The sequence below is a fragment of the Sinocyclocheilus anshuiensis genome, unplaced genomic scaffold (genome assembly GCF_001515605.1).
Source record: "Sinocyclocheilus anshuiensis isolate Anshui unplaced genomic scaffold, SAMN03320099.WGS_v1.1 scaffold990, whole genome shotgun sequence".
Classification (NCBI taxonomy): Eukaryota; Metazoa; Chordata; class Actinopteri; order Cypriniformes; family Cyprinidae; genus Sinocyclocheilus; species Sinocyclocheilus anshuiensis.
The window spans coordinates 1,563,413-1,591,405 of record NW_015539926.1 but is presented as its reverse complement, the minus strand read 5'-3'; the positions used below and the strand labels follow the sequence as shown (position 1 = coordinate 1,591,405).

The 27,993-nt window shown below is 36.3% G+C and overlaps 4 protein-coding genes across 4 annotated transcripts in view; 1 reads left to right on the top strand and 3 right to left on the bottom strand.

Annotated features, from left to right (window-relative positions):
• Positions 1-97: 97 nt before the first annotated feature.
• Positions 98-5,644, bottom strand: c8g (complement component 8, gamma polypeptide). The gene is made up of 7 exons (XM_016483809.1): positions 5,372-5,644; positions 5,007-5,143; positions 3,770-3,840; positions 1,171-1,278; positions 966-1,067; positions 860-889; positions 98-191 (listed from the first exon to the last, which is right to left on the bottom strand). The coding sequence occupies exons 1-7, from the start codon at positions 5,537-5,539 to the stop codon at positions 181-183; spliced, it is 627 nt and encodes a 208-aa protein (XP_016339295.1). The 5' UTR covers positions 5,540-5,644; the 3' UTR covers positions 98-180.
• Positions 5,575-8,708, bottom strand: LOC107686709 (methionine-R-sulfoxide reductase B2, mitochondrial-like). The gene is made up of 5 exons (XM_016483810.1): positions 8,284-8,708; positions 7,349-7,446; positions 6,853-6,929; positions 6,478-6,625; positions 5,575-6,319 (listed from the first exon to the last, which is right to left on the bottom strand). Exons 1-5 carry the CDS (start codon positions 8,408-8,410, stop codon positions 6,215-6,217), a joined length of 555 nt encoding a protein of 184 aa, XP_016339296.1. The 5' UTR covers positions 8,411-8,708; the 3' UTR covers positions 5,575-6,214.
• Positions 8,709-8,877: 169 nt separating this feature from the next.
• On the bottom strand, positions 8,878-17,370 carry armc3 (armadillo repeat containing 3). Its single transcript, XM_016483808.1, is given in 17 exon segments — positions 8,878-9,197; positions 9,460-9,622; positions 9,701-9,895; positions 9,964-10,062; positions 11,470-11,570; positions 11,678-11,846; positions 12,669-12,805; positions 12,989-13,238; positions 13,332-13,440; positions 13,574-13,726; positions 15,021-15,204; positions 15,383-15,577; positions 15,825-16,000; positions 16,672-16,740; positions 16,828-16,953; positions 17,090-17,207; positions 17,323-17,370. Coding segments are annotated over 17 exon segments (2,493 nt in total). The 3' UTR covers positions 8,878-8,996.
• A 2,019-nt stretch (positions 17,371-19,389) lies between these two features.
• The window catches only part of LOC107686705 (phosphatidylinositol 5-phosphate 4-kinase type-2 alpha-like), a 40,857-nt gene continuing 32,253 nt past the window's right edge, over positions 19,390-27,993 (top strand). The window contains exon 1 of the mRNA XM_016483807.1: positions 19,390-20,266. Within this exon, the coding sequence (XP_016339293.1) occupies positions 20,126-20,266 (141 nt within the window). The 5' untranslated portion in view covers positions 19,390-20,125. The remainder of the gene's footprint in view (positions 20,267-27,993) is intronic.

Genomic DNA, 27,993 nt, shown 5'->3' with positions numbered 1-27,993 from the left:
CACTTTACTCAATATCTACTGGGTTTATTAGGCTATATTGAATGATATAGTTCCTGATCAAACAAACAAAAAATCTCATTTTAAAACACACAAAACCTTAAAATGACAAAATGGCTTTATTGGTGCAATTATTAGCACAACGCTTTCTCACAGCGCTCACAAGATGCTGGCCAGTCAGTCTTAGGTTAGATCTGGTGGACAAAGCAATGATTGTGTTGTGTTAGGTTGCTAGGCAAAAATAGGGATTATACAAAATTATACAGTTTCATTGTGTTACAAAACCTCATTTAAGTTATGCAAGTTTTGCAACACATGCCTTTAAAACAGAAAACGTGATTCTAACAAAAGCAGGAGATGCACAAATGGCCGGATTGGCTCTTTTTGTAGGATGAAAACAATCTTTCAGCCAATCAGTAGCTAAATGTTGCCTGCCTAACACCAAGCAACGCCACAAAGCAGTCGATAAATCCGATTATTCTAGCGAATCGGTTCGTTTAAATTATTCACATTAATCAGTTCGCAGAACTCCTCGCGCGGGATTTTACGTGTTATTGCACGTAGTGAAATAAATAATCAGTTGAACATTTTATGACTCTGTATTCGAATACTTTTTATGTTGTGTCAGTGATTTCCATTAGCTACTGACGAGTATTAAAATCAGCTCTGCGAATCGGTTCATTTGAATCATTAAAAAGAACCGTTACAAAATAACGACTCGTGCGCCAATATGACATTAGAATCAACTGTGCGATGTTTAGAATGTTATTAAATTACTTAACAATATACATGTCGTTCTGTAAATGCCAGTTAATTAAACATTAAGCCAATGTAAAAACAAACAATTGTAACTAGCTCTTACCCAGGACCTTTTCTGTGGACTCGCAGAATCCTGGAAAAGAGTCTCGAGTTTAAAAATATATATAGTGTTTATCAGCTGTTTTATTATAATTTGTACATTGTCTCACCATAGTCAGGATACTGGAAAATGACGTCCAATCCCAAATTAAATGTCTTTGCACGATCCTCAAATTTATCCACTATATTATCAGGCACTTCACTGGAACGTCCTTTTAAACGAAATAAATTTTTATTAAAACAGTGCTCTTTTCCACAGTGGTGCCGTTGTGACACTAAAGAATGGGTTTGAGAAGTTTAAAATAGAACACCTACCATACAGTTTCATGGTCATTTTCCCTGCTCTTTTAAAAACCACCGTAGCATAGGAGCTGTAGTCTGTCTCAAGCACCATTATGTCCACATTCTCAGCAGGTCTCTTACCTGCATAAAGAATTTGACATTATTGAATGCCAATCAATCAATCAATCAATCAATACCTACCAAGAGGAATTTATGTTTAAGAATATGATTTAAATTATAAACAATCAAATACAATTATTAAAAAAAAAAAAAAAAAAACGTCATATTTGGACACTTTATGGTTGTCAAACTTAGTGGAACTCTCTTATGACACCTGAGTGAACCTGATGGCTATGACAATAAAAATGTTATCTATAAAGCATAATTTATAGCATTAGAGCATAATTTGCAAACATGTTGTTGTAAATGCAATAATATACATACTCTAAGTGTGTCTAAAGTGTTAAAATACATGCTGGATCAAATGTATTTGTCCACAGAAACACTTTATTTTAGTGTCCTTAAAATAAATGTTAGATGCACTTTCGTAATAGCAGTTCTATCATGATAACTCTCTGAAGATTTTAGCATGGTAATGGATATGACAATGTTAATGCATTTGGTCTTGGCTGTAAGAGCCGAAATTATCTCCCAATGAAATCAAAGTCTAGGAACTCTCACAAAACAATAAAACTAATCTGGAGAAGAGATCTCCAAAAAGAGCAAATGACAACACCATGTCCAAACCGCTCTCCTTGCTCATTGCCCTCTCACTTTCCCCTCTAAATTGGAACTGAAGTTAATTGGATTCTCATTGTTTATTTATAAAACTGGCATGATACATTTTTACCTGACAAATAAAATGTTATATTTGATTTATTCCGAACTCTTCTGAAATCATTATGACTAGTAGATTAAGTGAAGTCTGGTATTACCGCAAATCTGCATCCAAGATTGGTCAAACTGAAGGCCCAAAGAATCAAGCATGTGGCACACATCATGTGGGACCTTTTGATTTCTGTCTATGAGTGACTTAGCAAGTTGCAGCTGCGTGACTAAGGAAAATATACTTTTTGTATGAGTGTGCAAGTGGCAACTGACTTAAAGGTATTAGTTTACTCTGCATCCTCTGACTAACTCAGAACTGGCGAGTTTGTGATCGAGAGACCCGCACTGGTCATGCAAGGCCCTAAGCGACACTGGGTCCCTAATGAACGAATAATTGAAAGAATGGGAAGTCCAGATTAATCAAATATCTAAATTAATACATAACTGATATTTGTGATCAGTTTTAATTAGAAATAGTCTAAAATTAATGATCACCTAAAATTGGAGTCAGATTAAACACAGAGCTAGACTAAAATTGAAACTAAATCCTGATAAATTAAGTGAATTTTGCAGAAGCGCAAGTAAAAGACCTACACACATTATATATTCGCATATATAGTAGCATATAATAACCCATAGCAGATCTATACAGGTGGAGCTGGGGAAGGTGGAGGCTTTCAGAGGAACTCTGAAAGCGTGCTGCCAAGTGCTCTAGTGAATGCTAACCTGCCATTTAAATGTAATGCAGTAAGCTCATTGGCTGCGTATACAACATGAACCAATCAGCTTGTGCCAAGTAGTTTCATGCTGTGAATATCATCAGTTTCCATTAACGACCCATCGGCCTGCCATTCTAGAGTTTCATGAAAGAACTTGGCATTAAAATGTTTACATAATTATCTAACATTAAACCAAACCATAATCATATCCCTATAGTAAGGCACGGCTAGCTGTGCATTAAACAATTTCAATGCACAACGTGGAGGCTTAGAACCACCCGACACGAAGCGGCCGTGCATTATCTCACTTATACCATGGTATAAAGCTGTTAATGATATTTGGAGTGCAATATTTTACCAGAAGGGTAAAAATGACAGTTATGAATTGTTAGCGCTAGCATTCTGTCCGTTTCAAATCAGACACAGAGATGAAATTGTGCGGTAAGATCACATTTATTTGAATGAATTATAGCAGTTATTTGAATTAATTAATTGATCGACAGAGAGAGAGTGAGAGAGAGATGACAGTTTTGTGTGCATTACTGCACGTCTCTCTACAAACAATTAAGCTGTGTTTAGTTACTTCAAAAACAGCGATTTTACCAGGAATATAATGTAGCGATCTACTATCTAAGCTATTATATTAATAAAAGTCGCGGGGCAGCATTGACAACAAATTTCTGTGTGTGTTCAGTGCAATCTGTGTGTGTGTGTGTGCATGTGATGTGTGTGGGTTTGTGTGCATCAATTAAAGCAGTGCATTAATATAGAACAGTGATTAAACTAACTTGGAACTACTTGTGCATTAAACAGTTTTAATGCATACATGCTAGCCAATCAGAACCGAGTATTCAGACAGGCCATGGTATAATTAATATCACTCGGTTTTTCAAACTTTTTTTTTTTTTTTTAAGTCTTTAAAATCACTTGTGAAGATTATGAAATCTATTTCATCTATTGCATACCAATTGTCAGTCCAGGTCAGGGAGCATTTCACAACAAAAAAGAGCCATCGATTTAGATAGTGGTATGAATGACTTTGAACCCTTGTCTGTTGGTCAGTTCAGTCGGCACCAGATACCTACCTTTGAGAAACAGCTGGCCAGGGGTCTTTGTTCTCATGTAGTTCTGCTTGATTTCCCAGCATTCAAAATTGCTAACATTGGGAAAAAGCACAATGGATAAGTAGAAAAGATTTTAAAAAAAAATTTATATATATAATTTACATTTCTTAGTGATTTAAATATAAAGGAAAATGTCCATGTAAAAATTATTTTGACAAAGCAAGCTGTATCTTGCCCATCCAATGCTTTTGCTTATGAAAGTCTATACAAGTTGCCAAAGGTGACTTTCTTAAAGTTGCATAAGAAATCATGGTCTTCCTGTGCAATTTAGTAGGCTAACACTCACAATATGGTACTATCATCATATTTCATAAAAATTAGAAGCATTTATTGCTTAGTATTTAGTATTTATTGCCTGATGAACTTGTAATGCCTCAAAAAATATCTTGATCTTGTTAAGGCAAGACACTGCAGGAAAGAAATTGCCTTTTTTCCATGTAGATTTTGGGCTTTTGCAGTTTTCATAAAGTGTTTTTTTTCTTCTCAGAATACTGGAATTAAGAAAACATCCAAACTACACTTGTAAGTGTTTCTTTTATTGCACTTTATCTGTTTGTGTCTGTAGATTTCAATTACAATACATATCTTTAAAGACTATTTTCTTATTTTTCTACTAAACTGAGCCAATCTCCACTTCAGTATAGCTACACCAAACATTACAGTTTTATTTTTTACAGAGGGGTTGTTTGTATGTTTTGTTTGATTTTAAACAACATTTAATTCCTAAAAAATGGTGAACATTTGTTTTTTTGTTTTTTTTTCTGGCTGTTGACAGAATTTTCAGATTTAAAGAGCGATAAAAAGAGATATACGAAATCCCCTCCGTAAAAAGAACTTCGACTCATTAAAAAGTCTGTCAAGTAAAATGAAAAGAATTTGAAACCTGTCTTTATCGAATGTTCAGATTTTTTGTTCTAGAATTGTATGCAATTTAGTGCATATTTAATTAGATAATACCTCATTTGTATATGTAAACATAAGATACCAGAAAAATTGTAATGTAATCAATAACCTGGAAAGTATGGTGATATCTGTATTGTTTTTTTGTTTTTTTTACCTTATTCTCTTGGGTCTTCCTGCCCTCTCATAACCAAAAGTAATTAAGGTATTTGGATACATCGAACTATATCATAAAGTGAACTAAGATCAGCTGGCAAGTGAGTAAAATGCTCCCCCTTGCGGCTTAAACAGTACTCACAGTTTCCTCACAGTGCTCACTGACACCTTATCACCAGTGACAGTCCAAGTGGCAGTCGTGCTCGCCACCTTGAAGCCGCTCTCCAGAAGATTCTTACACCGTGATGCCACAGTAAGAAGGTACCACTTCCCACTCATCTGGAGAGAATGGGTTTTCAATCAGTGTAAAATCATAAACTGGGCGTGCATTTATGAAGAAATATATCTGCCTTCTGTTGAAACAACATTGGGCAAGATAAATGGCCTATCAATATGAATAATAGCCTACAAGTTCACTCATAGCCTATAAAATGATGCACCTTTGTTATTCAGTGTGCCAAAACGAATTAACTTGATTGCTATGACATGAAGCTTGTTGAAATATACCTGATCAATGTTGATGTTCTGACCTGGAGCTAGTTTTTCAATAGCCTGTTCTGCCTCGGATTTCTTTGGCTTCGGTGGTGTTGGTTTAAAGCGTGCTCTTCGTGCCTCGGCAGGCTCCCAGAAACCGAGCCACGCGAGCGCAAAGAACAAAAGCCAGAAGCGAATCATGAAATCGGTTGTTTTAACTTGTTGCTTTACTATAACGCTTTATACCCCAGTCTTCCCCAACAGCTCTGTTAGAAGTTTGCTAATAAGAGCCAGTCAACTGTCCAGCGTTGCCAAATACAGTTTAGGATGATGACCCTCTACTCAGGTTTATCATTAACTTCATCGACAAACCCACACAAACCCACATTTCTGACAATGTTCACTTTAATACAACCTGATATGTCATTTACAATCTTTATATATATTTAAAGTGTGTGCATTATCCGATTTTAATGTACTTAAAAAAAATACAAGATATCATAACGCAACATTGCAGTGCACAGGAACTTAACGACACCTTCTTGTGGGACATTTAATCGACCACATTCTTAAAAATAACGTTTTTTTATTGCCATCTGGTTCCAATAAGATCCTTTAACATCCCTTCCAACAGGCTCTTTACAGTGGAAAGAGTTCTTTAGCAGTTTAAAATGCTCTTTACCCATTTTTTTTTCAAATTTTTAAAAGTGCACTTTTCCTAAAACACAATCTCCAAACATTTTTTCCCACCATAAACATTGTAAACTGTAACTCAAAGCATAGCACAGTGGACGTGTTATTCAAATGCTATTTGTTAGTTTTTTTATTTGCATGGAATAACTGTAAATGCAGAGTTTTTTGCTGGATGTCTCTACATTATTTCTCTCTGGGCTTAAAGTTTAGAGCAACGCTGTTGATGCAGAATCGCTGGCCAGTCGGATCTGGACCATCATCAAAGACGTGTCCAAGATGGGCATCACACTATAAAATAAAATGACATGTTAATGGTATCTGGCAACCTGAAAAGAAGAGTGGAAATTTGACTATTTACATTGTATGTTGGCAAACAGCACAAAGTAGGGTTTCCGAAAAAGCCAACACAATGATTAAACCGGCTGACATCATTGTCCTGCACTCACATGCTTGCAGATAACCTCTGTTCCTGTGCTACCAAGTGAGTTGTCAGGACGACGGACAATGTTGGCGTGACTCTCGTCTTTTTCCCATATCCCGTGAGCCTCATAGAAGGACGGCCAACCAGTTCCTGAATCATATTTCGCTTCTGAGCTGTCGGAGCCAAAGGCAAAATTGTATTTATAATTGCAGGTTTTAATTTATGATTTATAATATATTTTTACTATTTATTTCATATTTAATAGATTTAATATTCATTTTAATCATTTTGTTCTTTTGTTACTCTTCATAACTGTAAAACTGTAAAAGTGTCAACATGTCTTTGAAGAGAATGACACAATTTTAATTGTATTTTGATTTAGCTTTTAAAAAATTCTTACCTAAAAAGAGGGGAGTCACAGCAAACACAGTGGTACATCCCGACCTCATTGTGATTCAAGTAGATACCACTGAATGGCTATAAAATAAAAAGTGTGTACTTATTTATTTTTTCTTTCTCAAAGGCAAATTAAGGTATCCAGAAAATTGTGTGATATTATGCGAGTTACCAAATTACCAGCTACTTTAAACATTATTATTACTTTGTTAACGTACCACCTCTGTGCCTTTTTCTCTTGTAACAACATACTGTTCTGGAGTCTGCTTCCTCTGCCAATCTGTGGACTGGTCATAACGTGTCAGTGACTGCAAACCTGTATAAACAGCCATAAACGCAATACATTTTTTTGTTCCAACACATACGTCTTCTTTCCCCCCCCCCCCTCAAAGATATATTAAAGTATCCAGAAAATTGTGTGAACTGAAAATTGTGTGAATTATATTATTGGAGTTACCAAATGAGCTACTTTAAACATTATTATTTCTTTGTTAGCTTACCACCTCTGTGCCTTTTTCTCTTGTAACAACATACTGTTCTGGAGTCTGCTTCCTCTGCCAATCTGTGGACTGGTCATAACGTGTCAGTGACTGCAAACCTGTATAAACAGCCATAAACGCAATACATTTTTTTGTTCCAACACATACGTCTTAATAATGGATAATATACTAATCTCACAATTTGTAAAGAATTGTTACAAAAAAAAAATCCAAGTGTTTTTTCCTTATAACCTTTCTCTAATGAAAATGTTTCAAACAAAAATGTCTTGAGAATATTGTTTTAATTAGTAGAAATTTTACATTCTATCATATTTGTCTTCTAAAATAACAAAGTTAGGTCTTTAATGACATCATTCTCTAGGCAGTGAAATCCTTTCTGTTGAGAAAACACTATCAACACAAACATGAATTTGATGAGATTTCCGAGATATTTTGTGGTATTAGTCAAAAAATCGAATATATCAGTGTTATGGGCTACTATCTAATTAGTTAAAATATACTATTATATCTAAAATTATATATATTGTGCATTTCTTTTTGATTTGGAGTAATTTCCTGCGTCAGTGCTGAGATGATTATATATATATATATAAAAAAATTTTTTTTTTTTTTTAATTAGTTGTAATTCTTGGCTGTATATCTCTAGCAGGTTTTAAAAGCCCTTTAAAATTAAATATGAACATTTTTTTTTAATTAGGCCTATATTTATTTGAACATGCATCACAGAAACTTTTGCAAGCCTTTCTCAAAAGCCAACTCAGTGTTTGAGTAATCAGGTCACACGTTCTGAGCTACATGACTAGAATAACTGCACTTTGCACCGACTTACTAGATAACGAAATGGAATTGCACAAAATACAATAATTACAATAGAAAGCATATCCTGAGGTACTTCATTTGTAAACACAATATAGATCGAGGATAAAAATCCCTACCCATTGATGTAGACACCAGCCGAATCCCTACAAATATTCTCTTCTGAGGTAAAATTGATTTGACAGTCGCTCCGTTGGTAACGAGAGAGGAGAAGCGAATTAGAAAACGAGACATTTTTTTCGACATATGATTTCATCCAGTGGCCTGACTTTCTTCAATATTAGTTCACATAAGCTACCCCAAAAGACTGAAAAGAAGCTGAATTGAGCTCAGCGGTCTGCATTCCCCCCCTCACAGCTCGAGCAGCGGAAACCGGTCACAATTTAGACTTTATGGGTCACGGTCGACTGGCTGAAACTGATCAATCTTTGCACCTCTTGTCAATGGACTAACCGCATCATGCGCGTCGAAGTTTATAAAAATGTGATTTTTGGGTTCCTTGTTTTCTGTCTTATCGGAATTTTTTCGCTCTTATCATATTTCATCGCAGACTTTGACCTTCATGTGGGAGAGAAACGTGTACCGCCTTCTACAACCGGTTATTACAATCAGAGATAATACAGTGTAACTAAGATTTGACCAGAATTCACATAATTTTGATAATACTTTATTGGAATTAAATTCATTTCACTTTGACAGAGTAGGCTATAATAAACAAAATAGAAAATGATGCATTAACCAGCTGACCCCGACACCAAAATTAAATAAATCTGAACTGTGTGTGTGTGTGTGTGTGTGTGTGTGTAGACATAATACCAACATAATATTGCTATTAAATGGTGTGATATGCTAGAGCTGCTGGTGAGTTGCTTTTCATGAGGTTTCCAGGTTGATGCATGAGATCTATGATATAACATTCAGGCTGAGAGTAACCATAAGTTTTCTTTGGACTGGTAATGAAGATTTCGTTCCAGGCACGGTTGTATTCTCCTCTTATGAGACTGCAGCTCAGCCCAATTCGGTCTGCAAGAACCTAAAATGGATAGCAATTAATCTGTTACACACAATTGGGCAGAAATATCTGTTGCAACTGAAGCCATAACCACACTTCGCACCAAATATTCACATTAGTGGTTTATTTAGTCTTTTCAATATGTGATTCTTATTGCTGAATATGTGGTTACATCCTTGGTTGCACAAAGTCACTGTCAGACCATCTTTATAGACAGTCAAGAAGAGAGAGGGTTCTGCCAATAGCACAGGACCTCTGGAGCACATAAGGATGCATAAATTACCTTGTAAAGCAATGCTCTATGAAAGTAGGTGCCCTTTTTTATTTTTCCAATGAGAACGATGTTGGAACAGGCTTCGAATTTCAGCTCGCTTATATGCAGTTCCCACAGAAAGTCATGTAGCTTTTCTGGCTCAACCTGGCCGCCCATTGCATCACACACTAACCTGTGAAAAAATCACATTACTTGTCATATTTCAGCCATGTGGATGTTGAATATGGGATGACAATGAGAAAAAACTCACATGGCCAAAGCCGTATACATTTTGACCACATCCTGAAATGGCGAGATGGATTCGACTGCCTCTTTGACAAGATTATGAAATGCAGCGTCATACGGCAAGCTCCATGCTTCATCCACCACCATCTCTGGCTGTGGCTTATACTCATCCTCATCCTTCCTTTTCTCATCCTCTTTGTTACCCTTTCCCTTCATTTTACTTTAAAAAGAGAGATGAGAGTGAGAAAGATGGTTTACCGAAAGTAAAAACAACTCACGCACACACACCTTGGTGTTTTGCTGCTCCTTTTGCTGCTCAAAACAGATGAGGCAGTAGTTTCTGTTGGACTATCTTGCTTACAATCATCTGGTTCCTTGGTAATAAATCTGATAGAAGAATGAGTATTTTTTTAACCTTAAATGAACAGTTCATCCAATAATGAAAATTTGCTGGAAATTTACTCCAAGATGTAGACGAGTGTGTTTATTCATTGGATAATATTTGGAGAAATTTTGCATTACATCACTTGCTCACCAATGGATCCTCTGCAGTGAATGTTTGCCATAAGAGTTCAAACACAGTCCAAATCCCAATAATCCACAAGTAATTAACTTAATCCACTATAACCGCATGTTTGTAATAAACCAATTCTTCATTAAAATATTTTAAGACTAAAGTTGCATCTGAATCATGAAAGAAATATGCACAGATCAAGCACTATTCACAAGCGAAAACAGTGCAAAACAGTTCTAAACAAATATGTTGGTGGATTTTGCTGTGAGAGGACAAAATGGGATGGACTTTTTACTGGAGGAAGCATTATCATGGATTATGGATTGGTATTTTGGCCAGAAGCGATAGTTTAAAGTTAAAAAGCCTTAAGGATGGATTTGTTCCTTACAAACACAGTTTTCACAAGGCACTAACTGGTGGATTCTTGTGGATTATTGTGATGGTTTTATTAGATGTTTGGACTCTCATTCTGATGGCACCCATTCACTGCAGAGGATCCACTATGAGCAAGTCATATAATGCTATATATCTCCAAATTTGTTCCGGTGATGAAACAAATCTCATCTACATCTTGGATAGCCTGAGGGTGAGTACATTTTCATCAAATTTTCATTTTTGGGTGGACTATGCCTTTAACATTCACTATGCAAAACCATCACAACATTTCCTAGAGCTGTGGATCAAATGACCTTTGTGCTCACTTGGCATTTGACAATGGTAGAACTGAATCCACAAACCCTAAGATTAGTGCATCAGAACAAACACAAAAACAAACATTTAAAGCGGTCAAGTAATGTTCTGTTTGTAATTTAGAATCGTCAGATGTAATTAACTTGAACTGAGCATAAATTGTGTTGCTTGGGCCTCAATGGCAGAATTCCCATTTCTCCTGTGGGATCTCTGGGCCAGATTCCCGAGCCAATGCATGCAAAAGAATTTCCCCTGGGGAAATTCATCTATCTACATCTCTCTGTTGTGCAACAGAGGTATTTAATATTCAAGTGTGCTGCTGTAGAACTAATGGTGTGGAAGAGGGCGGGCTCTGAAAGTCTTTATTCTCCACAAAGAGCTTGTTTTCTCTCTGATTTGAAAAGAGATCTAAATACTAGTGAAAAAGGCATTTAGCGTACATTTGATTAAATGTTCCCCTAAAATGACTATGAATGCATTAAATCAGTGAGGAAATTATTATTTGTGGAGCGGTTTGATACAATGTTTGAGCAAGATTCATGAAACAGCAGGTTTGGATTGCCAAAGCATGACCCTTGGCCTTAACATACTGATCCAGGGGTTTCCCAGTCACTGCTATAGTGGCTCGATGTTTGTTGACAACTTGTTTTGATATTTCCTCCAAGGTAGGAACCTGATGACTCATTCTTATCTGCAGAAGGAAGAAGAGAAAGCAAGAGAAAAGAGAGATTGACTGATGCATGCAACCTCTGCGAGTGAGGATTTATTTTGGCTCTTGAAAAACATTCACATTTGGACCTGTCCAGGGTCGTAGAAGCCATCTGTAGTTATATCGCTGGCTGACAGGTGTCCTGTCAGACTATACTTCAACGATAGATTACTGTCCAGAAGCTTCTGTAGTGCCAGCTAACTAAATTTGTTGTTACGGTTTGGTGACAGGTTGATTTCCTGGAGTATCTCCAGAGCTCTGTAAGATTGATGACAACAAATCTAAATCACTGAACAATCAATAAAGAGACCCTTAACCAGCCAAAACATCTGAAAGAGTGAATCTCTCAAAACTAGAATCTCTCAGGAACATGTCCTGGTCTTATTTCACCCCCAAATCAAAAGAAATACTTTTTTTTTTTTTTAACTATTATAGCACCATTAGGATTTCATTAGTAGTAGTATTGCTTTGTGTCATTATTTTTATAAAAAATTATAATAGTTAATCGCCTGATTCTGATATAATGTAGTGAAAAAATACATATTAAATACATAGACATACATATTATACATATTGTTATTTCATAGTGTTTGTTGGTTTGACGCTGATTTATATAAAGAAATATATATAAAATATTAAATACAAAAATACTGTGATTAGAATATAATGGAAATGGCTACTAATAATGTGATTTATATAAAATGTCCATATGCAGTACAGGAATAAAATGTTTGGAGGAAAACGTGTATAATTGTCATAGAAAATAATCACAAATGTAAAATCTAGTCCTAAAATAGGCTTCATTCTCATCTAGAAATCTGATACTTGGAATTTACTGCCATCTATTGGTTTTTACTTTAACAGTTAATTCTACAAATGTTGCAAACATCTCAAGCCTAGATGTTGTTTTTTTTTTTATTTATTCATTTCTATTTATTAATTTATTTTCCCTAAATCCAAGGCTCATAGCATCAGTCTGAGGAATGGAAACTTGCCTTATATATTATGTTCATATATAGACTTAGAAATGTGAATTTTAGTGTGGGAAATTTTGTGTATTAAAGCATAAAACATGCTTACCCGGCATTACACAATTCTAGGGCTGTTATTTCATCGTTTGCACACACACTAATTGCCCAGGAAACATTTCTCCGAATTTCAGCATTGATAGATTTGAGCAGTTGTACTAAAGGTGACAGGCCTCCAACATTTCTCAGCTGCATGTAAAACAAACAATTACCAGAAACTGCACATAATGTAAAGTACAAAAATATCCATTTACGTCCTTCACACCCACTGACACAGAAAAAAAGTTTGTTTTTCCTACACTCAGTTTGCTGATAAGCTGTGGCGATTGTATAGACCTGTGAAATTGCCTCTTTTGTGCAGTGCACTGTTACCTCCATCCTGGCCTCTGCATCACAGGCCAGTGAAGCCACAGCCTGCGTTGCACTGATGAGTATGTTATTGTCAGTGGAGTGTAGCAGCTCCACCAATGCTGGCATAGCTTCATGGGCCAGAATGCTTCTGCGCAGCTCCTCCTGCGATGCCATGTTTGTCAAGACTGATGCCGCATACACAGCTGCTCCCATGCAGCTGTCTCGCAGCTGTTGCACCAAGAGCTTGTCACCCTCTGCATCATGTATAGCACTGAAAAATTGATAAAGAAAGGTGCATTACTATGGAGCTGTGCAATACTGTACTGACTATATAATCTTATTGCATTTTGAAATTATGACTCACTGAGCATTGAGATTGTTGTCGTTGGTCAAGCCGGACAGGGCCTCTGCTGCAGCCATTCTCAACTCACTTCCTTCACTGTTCAGCAGCTGCACGATGGGCTTAATCGCATCTGAAATGCACAGACACATCAGCGCTTCAATGACACAAAAGGACAAGAGTGATCATTTTGACAAAACTAAAGTCAGAATGAATTAAAAAGGGAAATAAAAACAAGCCCGGATGCTTGATGTCAGTGAGATTACCCAGACTTCTGAACGTATCTCTGCTGGAAAGGTTTTTGCTCACTGTTGCCACAGCCTGGCATGCAGCAGTGCGTACACTCTCATTCTCCTGCATGAGAAGGTCAGTGAGGGTTTTTTCTACATTCCGTTCATGAAGATTTTTTCTGTTCTCACCTTCATGGAGAGAAAAAACACAATATACAATTTGGATTGTTATACAATTGTATTGTAAAAGAAAATCCTGTTCTGTCTATTGCTTTATATCAGTTTCTACCAGTATACACTATTAGACAAAATGTGCAAAAATGGTTCCTTTTGCATGTCACTGGGGACGTACACATCAAAGCTACACCTATGTACCCTCTAAACACTAATTTGTCCTCCTAAGGTTCTGATATGCACCCATAAATTATTAATATGTACCTGTAAATACAAATACAGCATGTACCCTTCAAGTAGTAATATGTCCTATTAAGGTACTAAAATGTCCCTGTAAATACAACCTTGAAGTACTAATATGTCCTATTAAGGTACTAATACACGCTTAAAGTATTAATATGTGCCAAATACAAATATTCAACCTTAAGGCACTAATATGCACACTTGAAGTTCTGAAATGTCTAAACACTAATATGCACCATTAAAGTATTAAAAAGCGTCTGCTAAATGCATAAATTAAATTTTAATTAAATTAAATTAAATATGTACCTGTAATACAAATATACACCATTAACGTATTAATATGTCCTCTAAAGAAACTAATAAGCAACCTTAAAGTACAAATATGCCCCCTTTAAAGTAGTAATTTGTCCTCTTTTCCTACTAATATGCTGCCTTAAAGTACTTATATGTACCTGTTAAATACAAATATGTACACTTGAAGTAGTAATATGTCCTCTTAAGGCACTAATATGCTACCTTAAAGTACAAATATGCACGGTAATGCACCCTTAAAATATTACTAATATATCCTCTTGAGGTGCTAATATGTATGTTAGTAATATGTCTTCTTAAGAACTAACATGCAACTTTACAGTACAAACATGTACTAATGTGTGCTAATATGTCCTCCTAAGGTATTAATATGCATATTTATGCTACTAACGGCCACCCTTAAAAGTACTAATGCGCTCTCACTAAAGTACAAATATGCAATTTGGCCAAAAATGAAAATTCTGTCAACATTTACTCACCCACATGTTGTTCCACACTTGTCTCACTAGTAAAACACACATAATGCCTTCTTCTATGTTCCACAATCAAAGTTTTCAATTAACATGAGGGTGAGTAAATAATGACAGAATTTCGATTTTTCTACGCCTTTAAGGTCCAAAATAAAACATTGTACATGAAGTACAAAGATGTACCTTTGAGTGACAAGCTGTTTCTGTACATTTTGTCTGATAGTGTATAGAGTACAAACTCATTTGTCAAAAAAGAACAGAGAACTGAGGCTTTTTTTCCATACCGCTCTGTGCCATTCTGGCTATGGCTTTAACTGCATTAGCCTGTGCTTCAGGCAGTGTGGATGTGCCAACAAACTGCAGTAGCTGTTCCAGACCACCCATCGTCTGAATAAGCTGCATGGACTCGCTGTCTTCCAGACAGTTCGAGATAACCTTGAGAGCCTCCTCGTGCAGGTCACTAAACTCCTGTAGGGAGGAGACACAGCTGCCATTACTGCTCAATCATGTGTTGCTTGATTTTCATTGAATTGCTTGAATTGTTCTAAACTTTTATATAGAAAGTTTGATTGCTCATAATAAAGGTGACTAAGGAGCAGTTTCAAAAAGTGCTCATGAATAATTCAGATGAGAATAATTAGTCTACTTTGGTCCCGAGGATCTCCAGGATTCTGTCAAAGCCCTGTACATTCCTAAAGGCCACGCGGGTTTCACTGTCAGTGGTGATGTTCTCTATGGTGCGCAGTGCAAGTTGCTGAATAACTGGGAACTCTGAGCGTAGCAGTTCCAGAAGCGGGGGGAGTCCATTTAGTTGCTGCACGGCCGCTCGATTCTGAAAATCCTGAGTGTGCACAAAGAAGAAAAGAGCACAAATAATTGATTTTAACTGCATCCTTCTGCTATTCAAAGAGTTATGCTTTTAAAGCCGATCGAATATCTATGGCATCGTTCAAAATACTAATCATTTCAAATTCAATTTTCGTCTAACAATTGTGTTTTGTTAGTGCTGTAAAATACCACCCTGACCGATGACTTTTAGTCTAATTCACAACAGACCTTCTATCTGACTCGGACATCTGTTGTCTTACTTGTACAAGATTAAAGATGCACTCCACTGAATTTTTCTTCACATCAGGATCCGGGCTGGACAAGAGCTGAATAAGAGGTTCAAGCCCTTTGTGCTCAAAAATCTGGACCTTGTAGCAAAAGTCCACTGACAATGATGTCAAACACAAAGTGGCAAACTCGTGGACCACAACATTCTCTGAGGAAAAGAAAGTGGCAGGTAAGGTTTGTGCAAAAGAAATAAAAAAAAATAAAAATAAAAATATTAATAATTATATATATATAAACATAAAATTTTTATGTTTTTTAATGCTCATCAAGGCTGCCTTTATTTGATCAAAAATACAGTGAAAGCAGAAATATTGTAAAATATTATTACAATAAAAAAAAAGGTTTTCTGTTTAATGTACTTTAAAATATATTTTATTCCCTTGGTGGCAAAGCTGAATTTTCTCAGTCTTTAGTGTCACATGATCCTTATAGATTTTTTTTAAATCAATCATTGTAATATGCTGAATTATTATTAGAATTATCAATGTTTTTTTTGGAAACTGCGATACTTTTTTCAGGATTCTTTGATGAATAAAACATTAAAAAGAACAGCATTTATTCAAAATATAATTTTTTGTAACAATATACACGAATGTTCAAACGTTTGTAGTCGGTACTTTTTTGTTCTTTTTTTAAAAGAAATTAATACTGTTATTCAGCAAGGATATGTCAAATTAATAAAAAGTGACAGTAAAGACTTATTGTTACAAAAGATCTCTCTCTCTCTCTCTCTCTCTCTCTATATATATATCTATCTACATATGTGTGGGTGTGGGTGTGTACTAAAATTGAACATGAAATTATAAAATGTGCCATTACCCTCAGGTGATAGCTTGCTGATGACTGCAGGTATTACATCCAGCTTCTTCAAACACTTTTTAACTTCATCTGTTTAAATATGACAGCTAAAATGAAAACTATGTTGCCGAACATCCTTTGATTTACTAGCAGTGCCTATTTATATACCCTACTTACTGTTAGAAGCCATGACGCCCAGAGCCACGACAGCATTCCTGCGCACAGTCTTGTCCTCGTGAGATATGAGACGAGAAAGAGGTTCAATCGCTCCCAAGCACATCAAAGAAGTCTTATTCTCATCACCTAAAAATATCAACACAACAGCAAAACACACAGGGATCGATCAAGGAGAGCCACACATGGGAATATAGTGAGCACTTACCTCTGCAAAATTCTCAGTGACCTTAAGATGATGACTATAAGATTAGATGACAGTTACCTTTTTCTGCGAATTTGTGGATGGCCTCACAAGCTTTTGCCAGCACCTCTTCTTCAGGAGAGCTGAGCATAAGAACCGCTGTCGCTGCTGTTTTGCTCTCGATAGGTAAAGGGTCGAACTGAAAGAATAAGACGTGTTATTCATTAAAAGTTTTTCATTAAAGTTATTAAAAGGTCGCGAAATATTTCAGGAGAGCCCGGCAAAATCACACGAGTGGAGAAAAATGTTCTCACCACATCTTTCGAGAATGGCTCCGACTCTTTTTTTACTTTTTTCCCCATCTAGAGATCAAATACTTCACGGGCCTAAATAAAAGAACAATATTTAAAAACTAGTACAGAACACCGTTCAACAAGATAAATAATTAATATCTTAATAAATGATTTCTACAAAACATAAAAATACCAGCAACGCTGAAAGCTGTGTTTGGGTTTCTGTTTAGCTTGCTGCTGTTGCTAGGTGACAGATGTAACTTACCATTTCACCTGTAGGTGGGGCAAGAATCACTCCCAAACATATTTGGTCATTTTTTTATTTTTTTATTTTTTTAAAATGTGTCGGTCATGAACCGTTAGGTGGCTCTGACGTAATAATTTATTAGATTATACACAAAAGAATTAAATAAATCATCAGAAGAACATCTGAAAATTTGAGAAATTCTGAAATAACAGAAGCTGGTAACACTTTATTTTAAGGTGTCCTTGTTACACGTTACATGTACTTACTATCATAATAACAATAAAATATGCACAATTACATGCACGTAACCCTAAGCCAAACCCTAATCCTATCCATATAGTAAGTACATGTAGTTAATTAATATTACTCAGTACTTAAATGTATAATTACACTGTAACAAGGACACCTTAAAATAAAGCGTAACCCAGAAGCTTTCCCAGTATTTAACTAACACCAACAGCAGTAGCCTAGTAATGCCATCCCCATAAAACATGAAATATCCACTGACACGTGAATTAGGCTATGTGACGATCAGTCAAATAAATGTCTTATTTGTTGTTCTAAAAGTTTTGGATTGGATTTATTTATTTTGGAAATTATTTTCCGAAAGCACTATTCATTTCATAAATGCATATTTATATATTTATATAATTATTTAATTATATTTTATTTACTTAATACATTAAGCTAGAACATGTCATTAGTGTTGCAGATCTAGAGTCTAGCGTCCTCCATCTAAGATGACATGAACTGTCATTGGATCAGACCTGGACCTTCAGATGAGAATCATGTCCAGACTCATGGAGAGTGGAACCCACCCACTCCATGTTTGCTTGCTGGAATGAGGAGCATGCTGAGCAGTAGGCTGATCTAGCCTGGGTGTAACAGGGAGCGCCATACAAAGTCATTTGTACCATAAGAATATACAGCACATCCAGCGGCACCATGGGCTTTGGTGAATTAAGCCATTCCTCAAGTACAATTAAAATGCATATCTATCTATCTATCTATCTATCTATCTATCTATCTATCTATCTATCGTGCTTTTACCTTTGTGCCAAATCAAATTTTGTTTGTGTTCGGCTTTTCTAGCCATTTATTATCTTCCCCTCTGAATCTAGATTGAACTCAATGAAAATAAGTATTTGAGTTATAAATCAAAGCGTGTATGTGTGTGCTCGTGTGTGTGTGTGTGTGCGCGCGCGCGCGCGTAGCTGTCAGTCCGTCAGTCTGGTATAGCAGTGCGGATGAGCCGGATGCGCCAACTTTAAGCAATATAGCTGACAAAATTCACACCGAATTCAGACTCGGACACGTTCCGCACTCGGAATACTGGCTGTGCCTAAAAATAAACACCTTTTCGGGGCAGACAAACGACGAAGAAAGAAAGTGGGAGTGGGATTTTGCTTGAGACATATTTGAAGGGTTGTTGGCTTAGCCTGACTGGGTGAGTTAGCATGCTAACGGAGCAGCGCTGCAGTGGATGTCTCCACCCGCTCTTTTTTCTTCAAATTAAACTGACGTCGCTCAAATTACATTTTATTCTTCATTTTCAGTGGTATCGGTCAGTATTTGGTTTGTTTTTTCTTTAAGCGAAGTGTTAGAAATCTATCTATCTATCTATCTATCTATCTATCTATCTATCTATCTATCTATCTATCGTGCTTTTACCTTTGTGCCAAATCAAATTTTGTTTGTGTTCGGCTTTTCTAGCCATTTATCTTCCCCTCTGAATCTAGATTGAACTCAATGAAAATAAGTATTTGAGTTATAAATCAAAGCGTGTATGTGTGTGCTCGTGTGTGTGTGTGTGAGTGTGTGTGTGTGTGTGCGCGCGCGTAGCTGTCAGTCCGTCAGTCTGGTATAGCAGTGCGGATGAGCCGGATGCGCCAACTTTAAGCAATATAGCTGACAAAATTCACACCGAATTCAGACTCGGACACGTTCCGCACTCGGAATACTGGCTGTGCCTAAAAATAAACACCTTTTCGGGGCAGACAAACGACGAAGAAAGAAAGTGGGAGTGGGATTTTGCTTGAGACATATTTGAAGGGTTGTTGGCTTAGCCTGACTGGGTGAGTTAGCATGCTAACGGAGCAGCGCTGCAGTGGATGTCTCCACCCGCTCTTTTTTCTTCAAATTAAACTGACGTCGCTCAAATTACATTTTATTCTTCATTTTCAGTGGTATCGGTCAGTATTTGGTTTGTTTTTTCTTTAAGCGAAGTGTTAGAAAAGCTCCCGAGGGGAGACTGACTCGGCAGGCTAACTAGTTAGCAAGTAAGGAGGGCTTACTAATGAAGTCTTAAGGAGCTTTTGCAGTTTACGGACGAAAACTTACAAATAATACGGCTTTTTGCTCTGAACTTTAATGTTATATGTAACAGCAGTCTTTTTGTAGCACATTTGGCGAGATATTAATCTGTCTAGCGATCTAATAGTTGAGTTGGTACAGCTAGCTGGCTGCGGTTAGCTAACTGAACGTTATGCCAACTGATATTTTACTAAGAGGACCCCACTAGCTTAATTAAAACACTTGTCACTGTGTGATAGTTAATTTATTGTTATACAACAAACAATGGCATCGGCTAGTAACACTGTCTCATCGTTTGCGAGCAAAACAAAAACGAAGAAGAAACACTTCGTGTGTCAAAAAGTGAAGCTGTTTCGTGCCAGCGACCCTCTCCTCAGTGTTCTCATGTGGGGAATAAACCATTCGGTGAGTCAAAATCTGCAGTCTTTTTCTTTGTTTGTGTCCGTTATTGATCAGTGCATTAGAGTTAACGAGAAAAAAGAAGTTCAGCATGTCTCGCAACCGACAATTGGCACCATCTGTTGGGTTCATGCACTTCATGACCATCAGAGGTCTGCTTTGATTTTCTCTTGCCTAACCTTCAGTTTAATGGACAACATTCTGTTTTGCTCCTTAAAACACTTGCAGTTGCATATTAATACGTTCCTTATAGCATGAGAACAAAACCTGTTAATGTTTATATAAAGAATTGTTCACTTAAGGTTATTGTGCTTGTCGAAAAACTATTGCAAACGTGATCATATTGATGGAAATGAGTATAAAACCTTAATTTGAGGCTTATACAGTAATCAATCTTATTTGTAAGGTCTCTGTGTCCTTTTATGTGCATGCAAAGAGGTTGCAAAATAATATCTGTATGAGTAGTGGAGTTGTGGGTGAGTAATCGTTTCCTGTTGGAAGTTTTGGTTGCGAGATGATAAGCTTAGAGGTTTGCTGAAGCAAGACTTATCTCAGCTGACTACTGACTGTTATTGCTTGCACCATTATCTGTCTTTGGAGAGGAAAGCCTTGCTGATGTGTTTTTCTTATAGGCTTATGCAGTTCAGTTGGGAGTGGTTCATGTTCATATACTTGTGGGTGTGCTTGACTGTACTTTGAGATGAAGAATGGCAGTATTTGCTCTACAGATAACAAAATCATTCAGATTTAGATGCCTTTATGTGTGTCCCTTTGGTTGTCCATTTATGTTTGGTGTGACAGTCTTCACCTCCTGCTGTTTGTTAGATGTTTCTCTATGAATGAACTGTCACAGACCAAACATACAACATTCCTCTATTGTTCTACATGAAAATGTCTTAAAATGTCATTCTTTTAACGTCTTTTAATGAGTTACAGCTTGTTTTCTGTTTCTTCTTTTTTTTCTACACTGTCTGGTGACATTTTCCAAATGGTAGCTGTGTTTAGTTGTCTGAGACATATTAAAGTTTTGTTATTTTCCAGTCACACATACCATCCTTAAGTGTAATTTTTCTGATTTATTTGTATATTTACAGTGGATAAATGTAGCCTACATGGATGGTTGACATTTAAGAAAATGTTCCAGTAGAAAAGGCATGAAAATAATGTAGCTATTTGTATTGTACTCATGACCTTTTGTGAAAGCACATCCTCATTGTCCTTTGTCAAAAATAATTTCATCATAATTTTAAAAACACTCTGAACATTTATGAAAGAAAATCTGCAAATAAGCATATGTGTTCATATGAATATAAATACTGATATTAATGATTATTTCTATTTATTCATTTAATATTGGATATTTAATTGTGGATACCTTTTCCATATTTTTTATTACTTTTGCCCTCATCTAACCTTTACTTGCATCAACAAAATATTAATTTTAGTTTTTACAGGATTTTTTATTATTATTATTGTTATTATTATTATTTAACTAATTGTACTTTTAAATAAAAAATATTGTGTGATATAATTTTAAAGTAATTATTGACTAATATTTGTTATGGCCAGAATTATAATGTTGTTTCTTGTTAAAGTCACAATGTAGCAGAAGTAGCAACACATTTTTTCTTTTTCGCTTTGTGACATACATTTGCGTGAAACTGATTATTTAAAAAAAGTAAGACAGGGAATTTGTTCTATCCATTGGTTTTTGATTTGATTGAGACAGATCTGAATATTTCACTTGAATACTTAGTTATTACATTGTAATAAACCCTCATGTTTTGTTTTGGTCACTTTTCTGGTCACACAAATCTTTCCCTCCTAAGCTCAAATCAGTGAGGCTTACAACCAATCAGTTCCAAAAAGAAATACAAAAACCGTGGGAAAGAAAACAAGTTAACAAAAAAATGTAGGCCTAATTTAAGATTTGCTGATAATATAGCATAATGAGATATTTACTAGCAGTTTTTAAAAAGTGTAAAGGATTTCTAGCACAGCAGAAGAGTTAAAAATGATAAACTCAAAAAAAATTAAGAAATTAAACGCATGCATAGACGAATCATTCAAAAGATGCATTTAGAAAATAACTTTTTCATTTCATGCTGACTTTAATGTTGTTTTACGTAAAAATATTAAATCACAGCCATTTGTTAGGTTGTCTTGCATGCTATAAACATCAACAGAGAGCTGTGGTGCTTTGTGCCATGGGTTAAAGCGGAGGTCAGGTCTTGGTCTTGCAGGGCTGGAATGGAATTGGAGAGAGGGGGAGGCCAAAAATCACAAGAGAGAAGCGGGGAACAGATCCATGCATAACGACAAGCGACAGACCGGTCATTCATTTCCAATGGAGAGTAGCACGAGAGCTGTGTGGAGTTCCAATCATATGCAAATGTCCGTTCATACTACATGACCGAAAGCGCGTGTTATGTTGACCATTCATGCAAACTGTAGCATCATGCTGCATAAGACAATCAAAGGTTTTTTTTTTTTTAGATAATGTAATCTTGTTAAAATTGATTTCATTAAATTGGTATCGAAAAAAGTATCGTTCAGGAACCGGTATCAAAGTCAAGGTATCGGTATTGATATCGAAAATTTTTGAAGGATACCCAGCCCTATTTATATGAGTTAATTTAGACATAATGCATGTTTTTTATAGACAGTTATTTCCTTGCCTTGACAATTTAATGTGCTGCATTATTTTGCTCATTGCGCCCTCCTGTGGCCTTGGGAAACAAGCCAAAAGTTTAACCTATTTAATCTGCATATAAAACATTAGAAATTAGATATTTGGTTAATTTGTATTTTGTGTTTGACTGTTAAAACAAACAAATATTTGTTGTTTGTCTCAGTAGATTGAGTTAATTTAAAAATACAGGGGTTAAATGTAAACATTTTTTTCTATTGCTCTTTGTTTTAAAAAAGGTTATAAAAAATGTCAATAATTATCGATACCGAACGATATGAAACATTATATCGTTAATACATTTTTTAGCTATATCGCCCAGCCCTACAAGCAACTCTGAGAGCATGTGGTCAAGAAAGTTGAGGGTGGAGTAGTTGGTGCAGCTCTCTGTGGTGTTCTACTGCTAATGAATCATGCATGCAGCTGCAGGCCCTCACTGAGCTCAGACTACTAAACAGAAAAGCAGCAGCTCTTGACCACTAAGGACCACGATGCTTGAATTTGATTAGTAAACCAGTGAATGGGGAAGATAATGTAACCTTATTCTGTCTCATATCAAGGAGCACCTCAGCTTTTGTGTTCTCAAGCTGTCGGTTTTTGTGCGTCTACTAAAGACTAATTTGTATATTCATTGAGATTGATATGAGAATTAATGCTGATAAGGTGGATATTCAGTTTAGATGATTATGAAACCAAACACTGTGGGAAGTGGTTGTTTTAGTCACTCATGGCTGTTCCTCTACCCTCCCCTTTCTGCTTACTCCGTACAGGTCTTTACTCTCTCTTAATCTCTTTATCTCTTACTTTTCTCGTTGTTAAGCCCTCCATGCTTCCCAGACTCCTCCCGCCCTGACCAAGAGTTGCTCTGTCTGTGTCTGGATTGCATAAGGAGTTTCTAAAAATACGCAAGATACAGCAGCCGATCTGTAGCACTGGGAAAATAGACACACTATTTTATTTTTAAACTGCCTAAGGCAAATGCTGATGATCTTCAAAGTCTTTAAAGCTCAATCAGAACGCTTTGATTAGCAGTACATCTGTAGATCATTTTCACATGCTCTTCTCAGTAAAATGCATTTCTGCTGAAGTGCATGTGGGATGCTATTTGCCATTTACTTTGTCGTAGGCGTATCAGGTTCAACAAAAAGAAATTTGCTAATCACCATGCCACTTCTTATCTGTGTAGCAATTTTAGTCTGTACTATAAGGAAAGATAAATCAAAACTAACAGCATTGATAGTCAGTTCATTCATAGACACTTCATTCTCTTCTTTATTTGCAAGGCTTACCTAATGACATCTACACAAATTCAGTATGCCTAAGTTTGTTATTCATATGAGGGCAGTACAGGTGAATAACCTGCGTAACGGATTTACCTCAACCTTGAGTAGTCAAAGATCAACATGTGCCTTTTAATCACACACATGCTGTCTCTAAAACAAACTTATAGATTGCGGGTGACGGCTCTGTCTAAATGCTTTAAAAATATATGTATTTTTAATACAATTATTCTTGTTGCTGTTGCTATGCATTTGCTGCTGACTAACATTATGCATGTGAGCAAATAGCAAGACATTTTTAAACACTGTCATTAATATAGCAGCTCAGTATCAGCATCCATAGCTGATGAACTCTTATTTTAGAGTGTAAATGAAATGGCTTTAATGCATGTGGGCAAACTATGAATAGCCTCATGTGTGACCTTTAGGGCTTTTTCTTTAGCCTTCCTCAAGAATTTGAATGAGAATTTGGTTAGATAAATTCCTTCCTGATTTCCACAACACTTTTTCTTTGTGAAGTCTGAAGTCTGCTGACATTGATAATGTGTTAAAACATTAGTTATTCTGTCATAATTTACTCACCTTTGCATTCCGAAACTGTCTTCTGTCGAACACAATAAAAATGTCCATATGAAAGTCAGTTGAGTTTAGATTTGCATTGGGCCCCACTGACTTTCATTATATGCACAAAAACTGTTAAAACATTATTCAAAATGTATTTTTTGTGTTCTACAGAAGATAGAAAGTCATACAGGTTTGCACTGACATGAGGGTGAGTAAATAATAATAGACTGTTCATTTTTGAGTGAACTGTCCCTTTAAGGTAAATTTACAAATCAATACTATTTAATAATTTGTCCGAATATAATCTTAACCTGTGTCAGATCTTACTGTTGCTTTTGTTTTTCGACTCCTTGGCACATATGCAATAAATGAAGGCATTGTTGACGTCGAGGATGAAATACCGAACACCCCACTAGGACCGCTAGATATGACTGCACTGCTTAGAAACAAAGAGCTTTATAAACATCTGGTAGGAGGATGAGCATTCTCTGAACTAGGCTTCCTGCAAAGATGGAGTGCAAGCTTGTCAGCTCTGTAGCGGAAAACCTGACTTCGCTACCATGGAGACAAACAGGAAGTGGTAGTGTGAAACTTGGCCGATGAGATGGGTGCACAGAGATAAGTGCTTAGTTCTCAAACAAATGAAACCGTCGCTGCAGACTAGTTAAACACCTATAACATGGCCTCAGTGCGATGGGGAGTCTATAGCAGTTGCTTTTGGAAGTTATTTGTATTTATATAAGTATGAGGGAACAAGCTGAGGAGATCCTGTGCAGCTGGGATCCTCAAAGGATCTAGCATGTAGGTGGAAACTGGGACAGTGGAGTATGTTGTCTACTCCAGTTTCTCACAGTTTCTAATCTTGTGCAGTGCAACGTCTCTAAAACTGCTCATGCTCCGTCACTGGCTCACTGAGTAGAATTTATTGGATCAAGTTTACCAGCTCTAATGGCTAGCTGTTTTTTTGGAAGCTAAAGATACATTTGTTTTAAATCAGAATAAGCACTTATTCATGTTAGGTGTTTTTCATGTAAAAGTATATAAATGACTTGGTAAAGTATATTTTGTTTCATTAATTGATAAAAATGGACACGTTCGATTGTGTTAAAGGGATTATTCAGCCTAAAATTAAACTGTTGTCATTTTCTCACCCTCCTGTATGACTTTCCTTCTTCTCTGGAACACAAAACAAAAAGATATTTTCAGGATTTTTGATAACCAAACAGTCTTGGTTATTGTTTTCCATTGTATGGTCAAAAAACACACAGAGACATTCAAAATATCTTCTTTTGTTTTCATTTTCAGTTTCAATTTTGCATGTTATATTTCTGGTTTATTTCGATTAACGTAAACTATTTTTTACTTTTTTTATTGTTACATAACAATAACAACACTTGCTGTCAGTGAATCACTGAAGGCTACATTAGAGTGAACGAAATGTTGAAATTGCATTTTTTTTTTGCTAAATACTTTAACTGAATAATTAATAGAAATTGTGAAATTATGAAATATAAAAAATGTTTTATAGCTGAAAAAAAATCAAAGAAGTTCACTATGGGGCATTCAGTCCCAAAAAAATGATTTATTGGGGGCATTTTGCCACTTTGAGTGTCATTTTTGCCTTTAGCCCTTGTTATTCACGGACCCAGATGTCAGATATACTTAAGATAAAATAAGGAACATACATAGTTCCTTATTTGTCCACGTGGTACAGAGTCCTTAAAAGGCGTAGGTTCGGTCTCCAAAATAAGCTGTTGCTAGCTACTGAGAGGGCCCCCTGCCATAGCTGACGTTGGGGTCACAGGGAGCAGTTTCCCTCTGTGCTCGCTGTTGCTCCACCATTGCCAGTAGACAGGCCTTAGTCCTCTAGAAAGCACAGCTCATACCTCATCCTGCTCGCACATGTTTCTGCAAGCGCCTGTTGCCTCTTAACCCCTCACATTACCGCTTAGCTTTAATTGCATTTCAAATAAACACCGCATTAATCCTATCCTGCAGGGAAAAAAACACAGTGGTTTTACTGTGTCACTATGCCACGGTATTTTACATGTTATTTAGAACAAAAAGGTGTTGAGATGGAGATTTTTGTCCCCTCTGCTTTTGGTTTGCACTCTTTTAGTTTGTGGGTGATTTAGTGTCATGTTCTCGTGGTGCCATGTGGCTGCTTCTCTGAATGCTTGTATGTCGTCTGCAGCAGCGCTCTGTCTGTAGCTCTCTTGATCTTTGATAAATAGTGTGTACAACAGCCTGGCGGAGGCCCAAAGAGCAGTTATGTTTCTTCTGTCAGACAGCCCATCTATTCTATAAAAAGGATGAATGGTTTGTGTCAGCACAATCTAGAGAAAAGCTAGTTTTAGTGATGAGTGGGCATAAACTTTCATGAAATTTGTTTCCGTTGTACATAGCGTTGGCTTCCTCATGTGACATTTAATTTCCTTGAACAGTTTGAAAAAAGATTCATCATATTTACAGTCCAAACAAAGCATTTTTGTCGAAATCTACCTGATTGGCTTATGCTTGGTGTTACAAATAAAAATTCACTCTTCATGCCTAGCGCTCAACATAGCCTAATTTTCTGACCACAGTGTGAAAGATGAGCCTAACTCACTAAGCAGTAACCGCAGTACAGCCTCCTTACACTTGCTTGTGTCAGGAGCAAGGTGTTTTAAAGGGTTTCAAGTGACCATGTTTAAAATGCCTGACTTCCTTTCACAATTTGCATTCTCGTAAAGGGCTTCAGTAGGGCTGGACAATAATTCAATATCAATATGTATCGCGATATAATTTTTTTCAATAACGGTGATATGATTTTTAAACACATTTCCGATATTTCGATATACATTACCAGTTTCCCATACATTGATTTATTTGTGCCGTTTGACTTCGTTGAATAAACATGAGCACTGCACGTTTCAAAATCATAACACGGCGCAGGTGTTTTATATGAATGTATCTCTGAAGGGAATTGACTGTCTTCAGAAAAGTGTCGATGGCATTTTAATTTGATCTGATAAAGTAGCATTCATGAGCGGAGCTGCTTTGATTACAGCCATTACTGGAGAAACCGCTAGTTTTAGCACTCTAAAAGCGCCTCCTGCTGGCAGAGAATGAGTTTTTATTTTAAATAAGCCCGTCTCCAGCAAGGTTATTTTCGTAAACGAAAACTAAGACGAAAACGATTGGTCAAAAAACATTTTCGT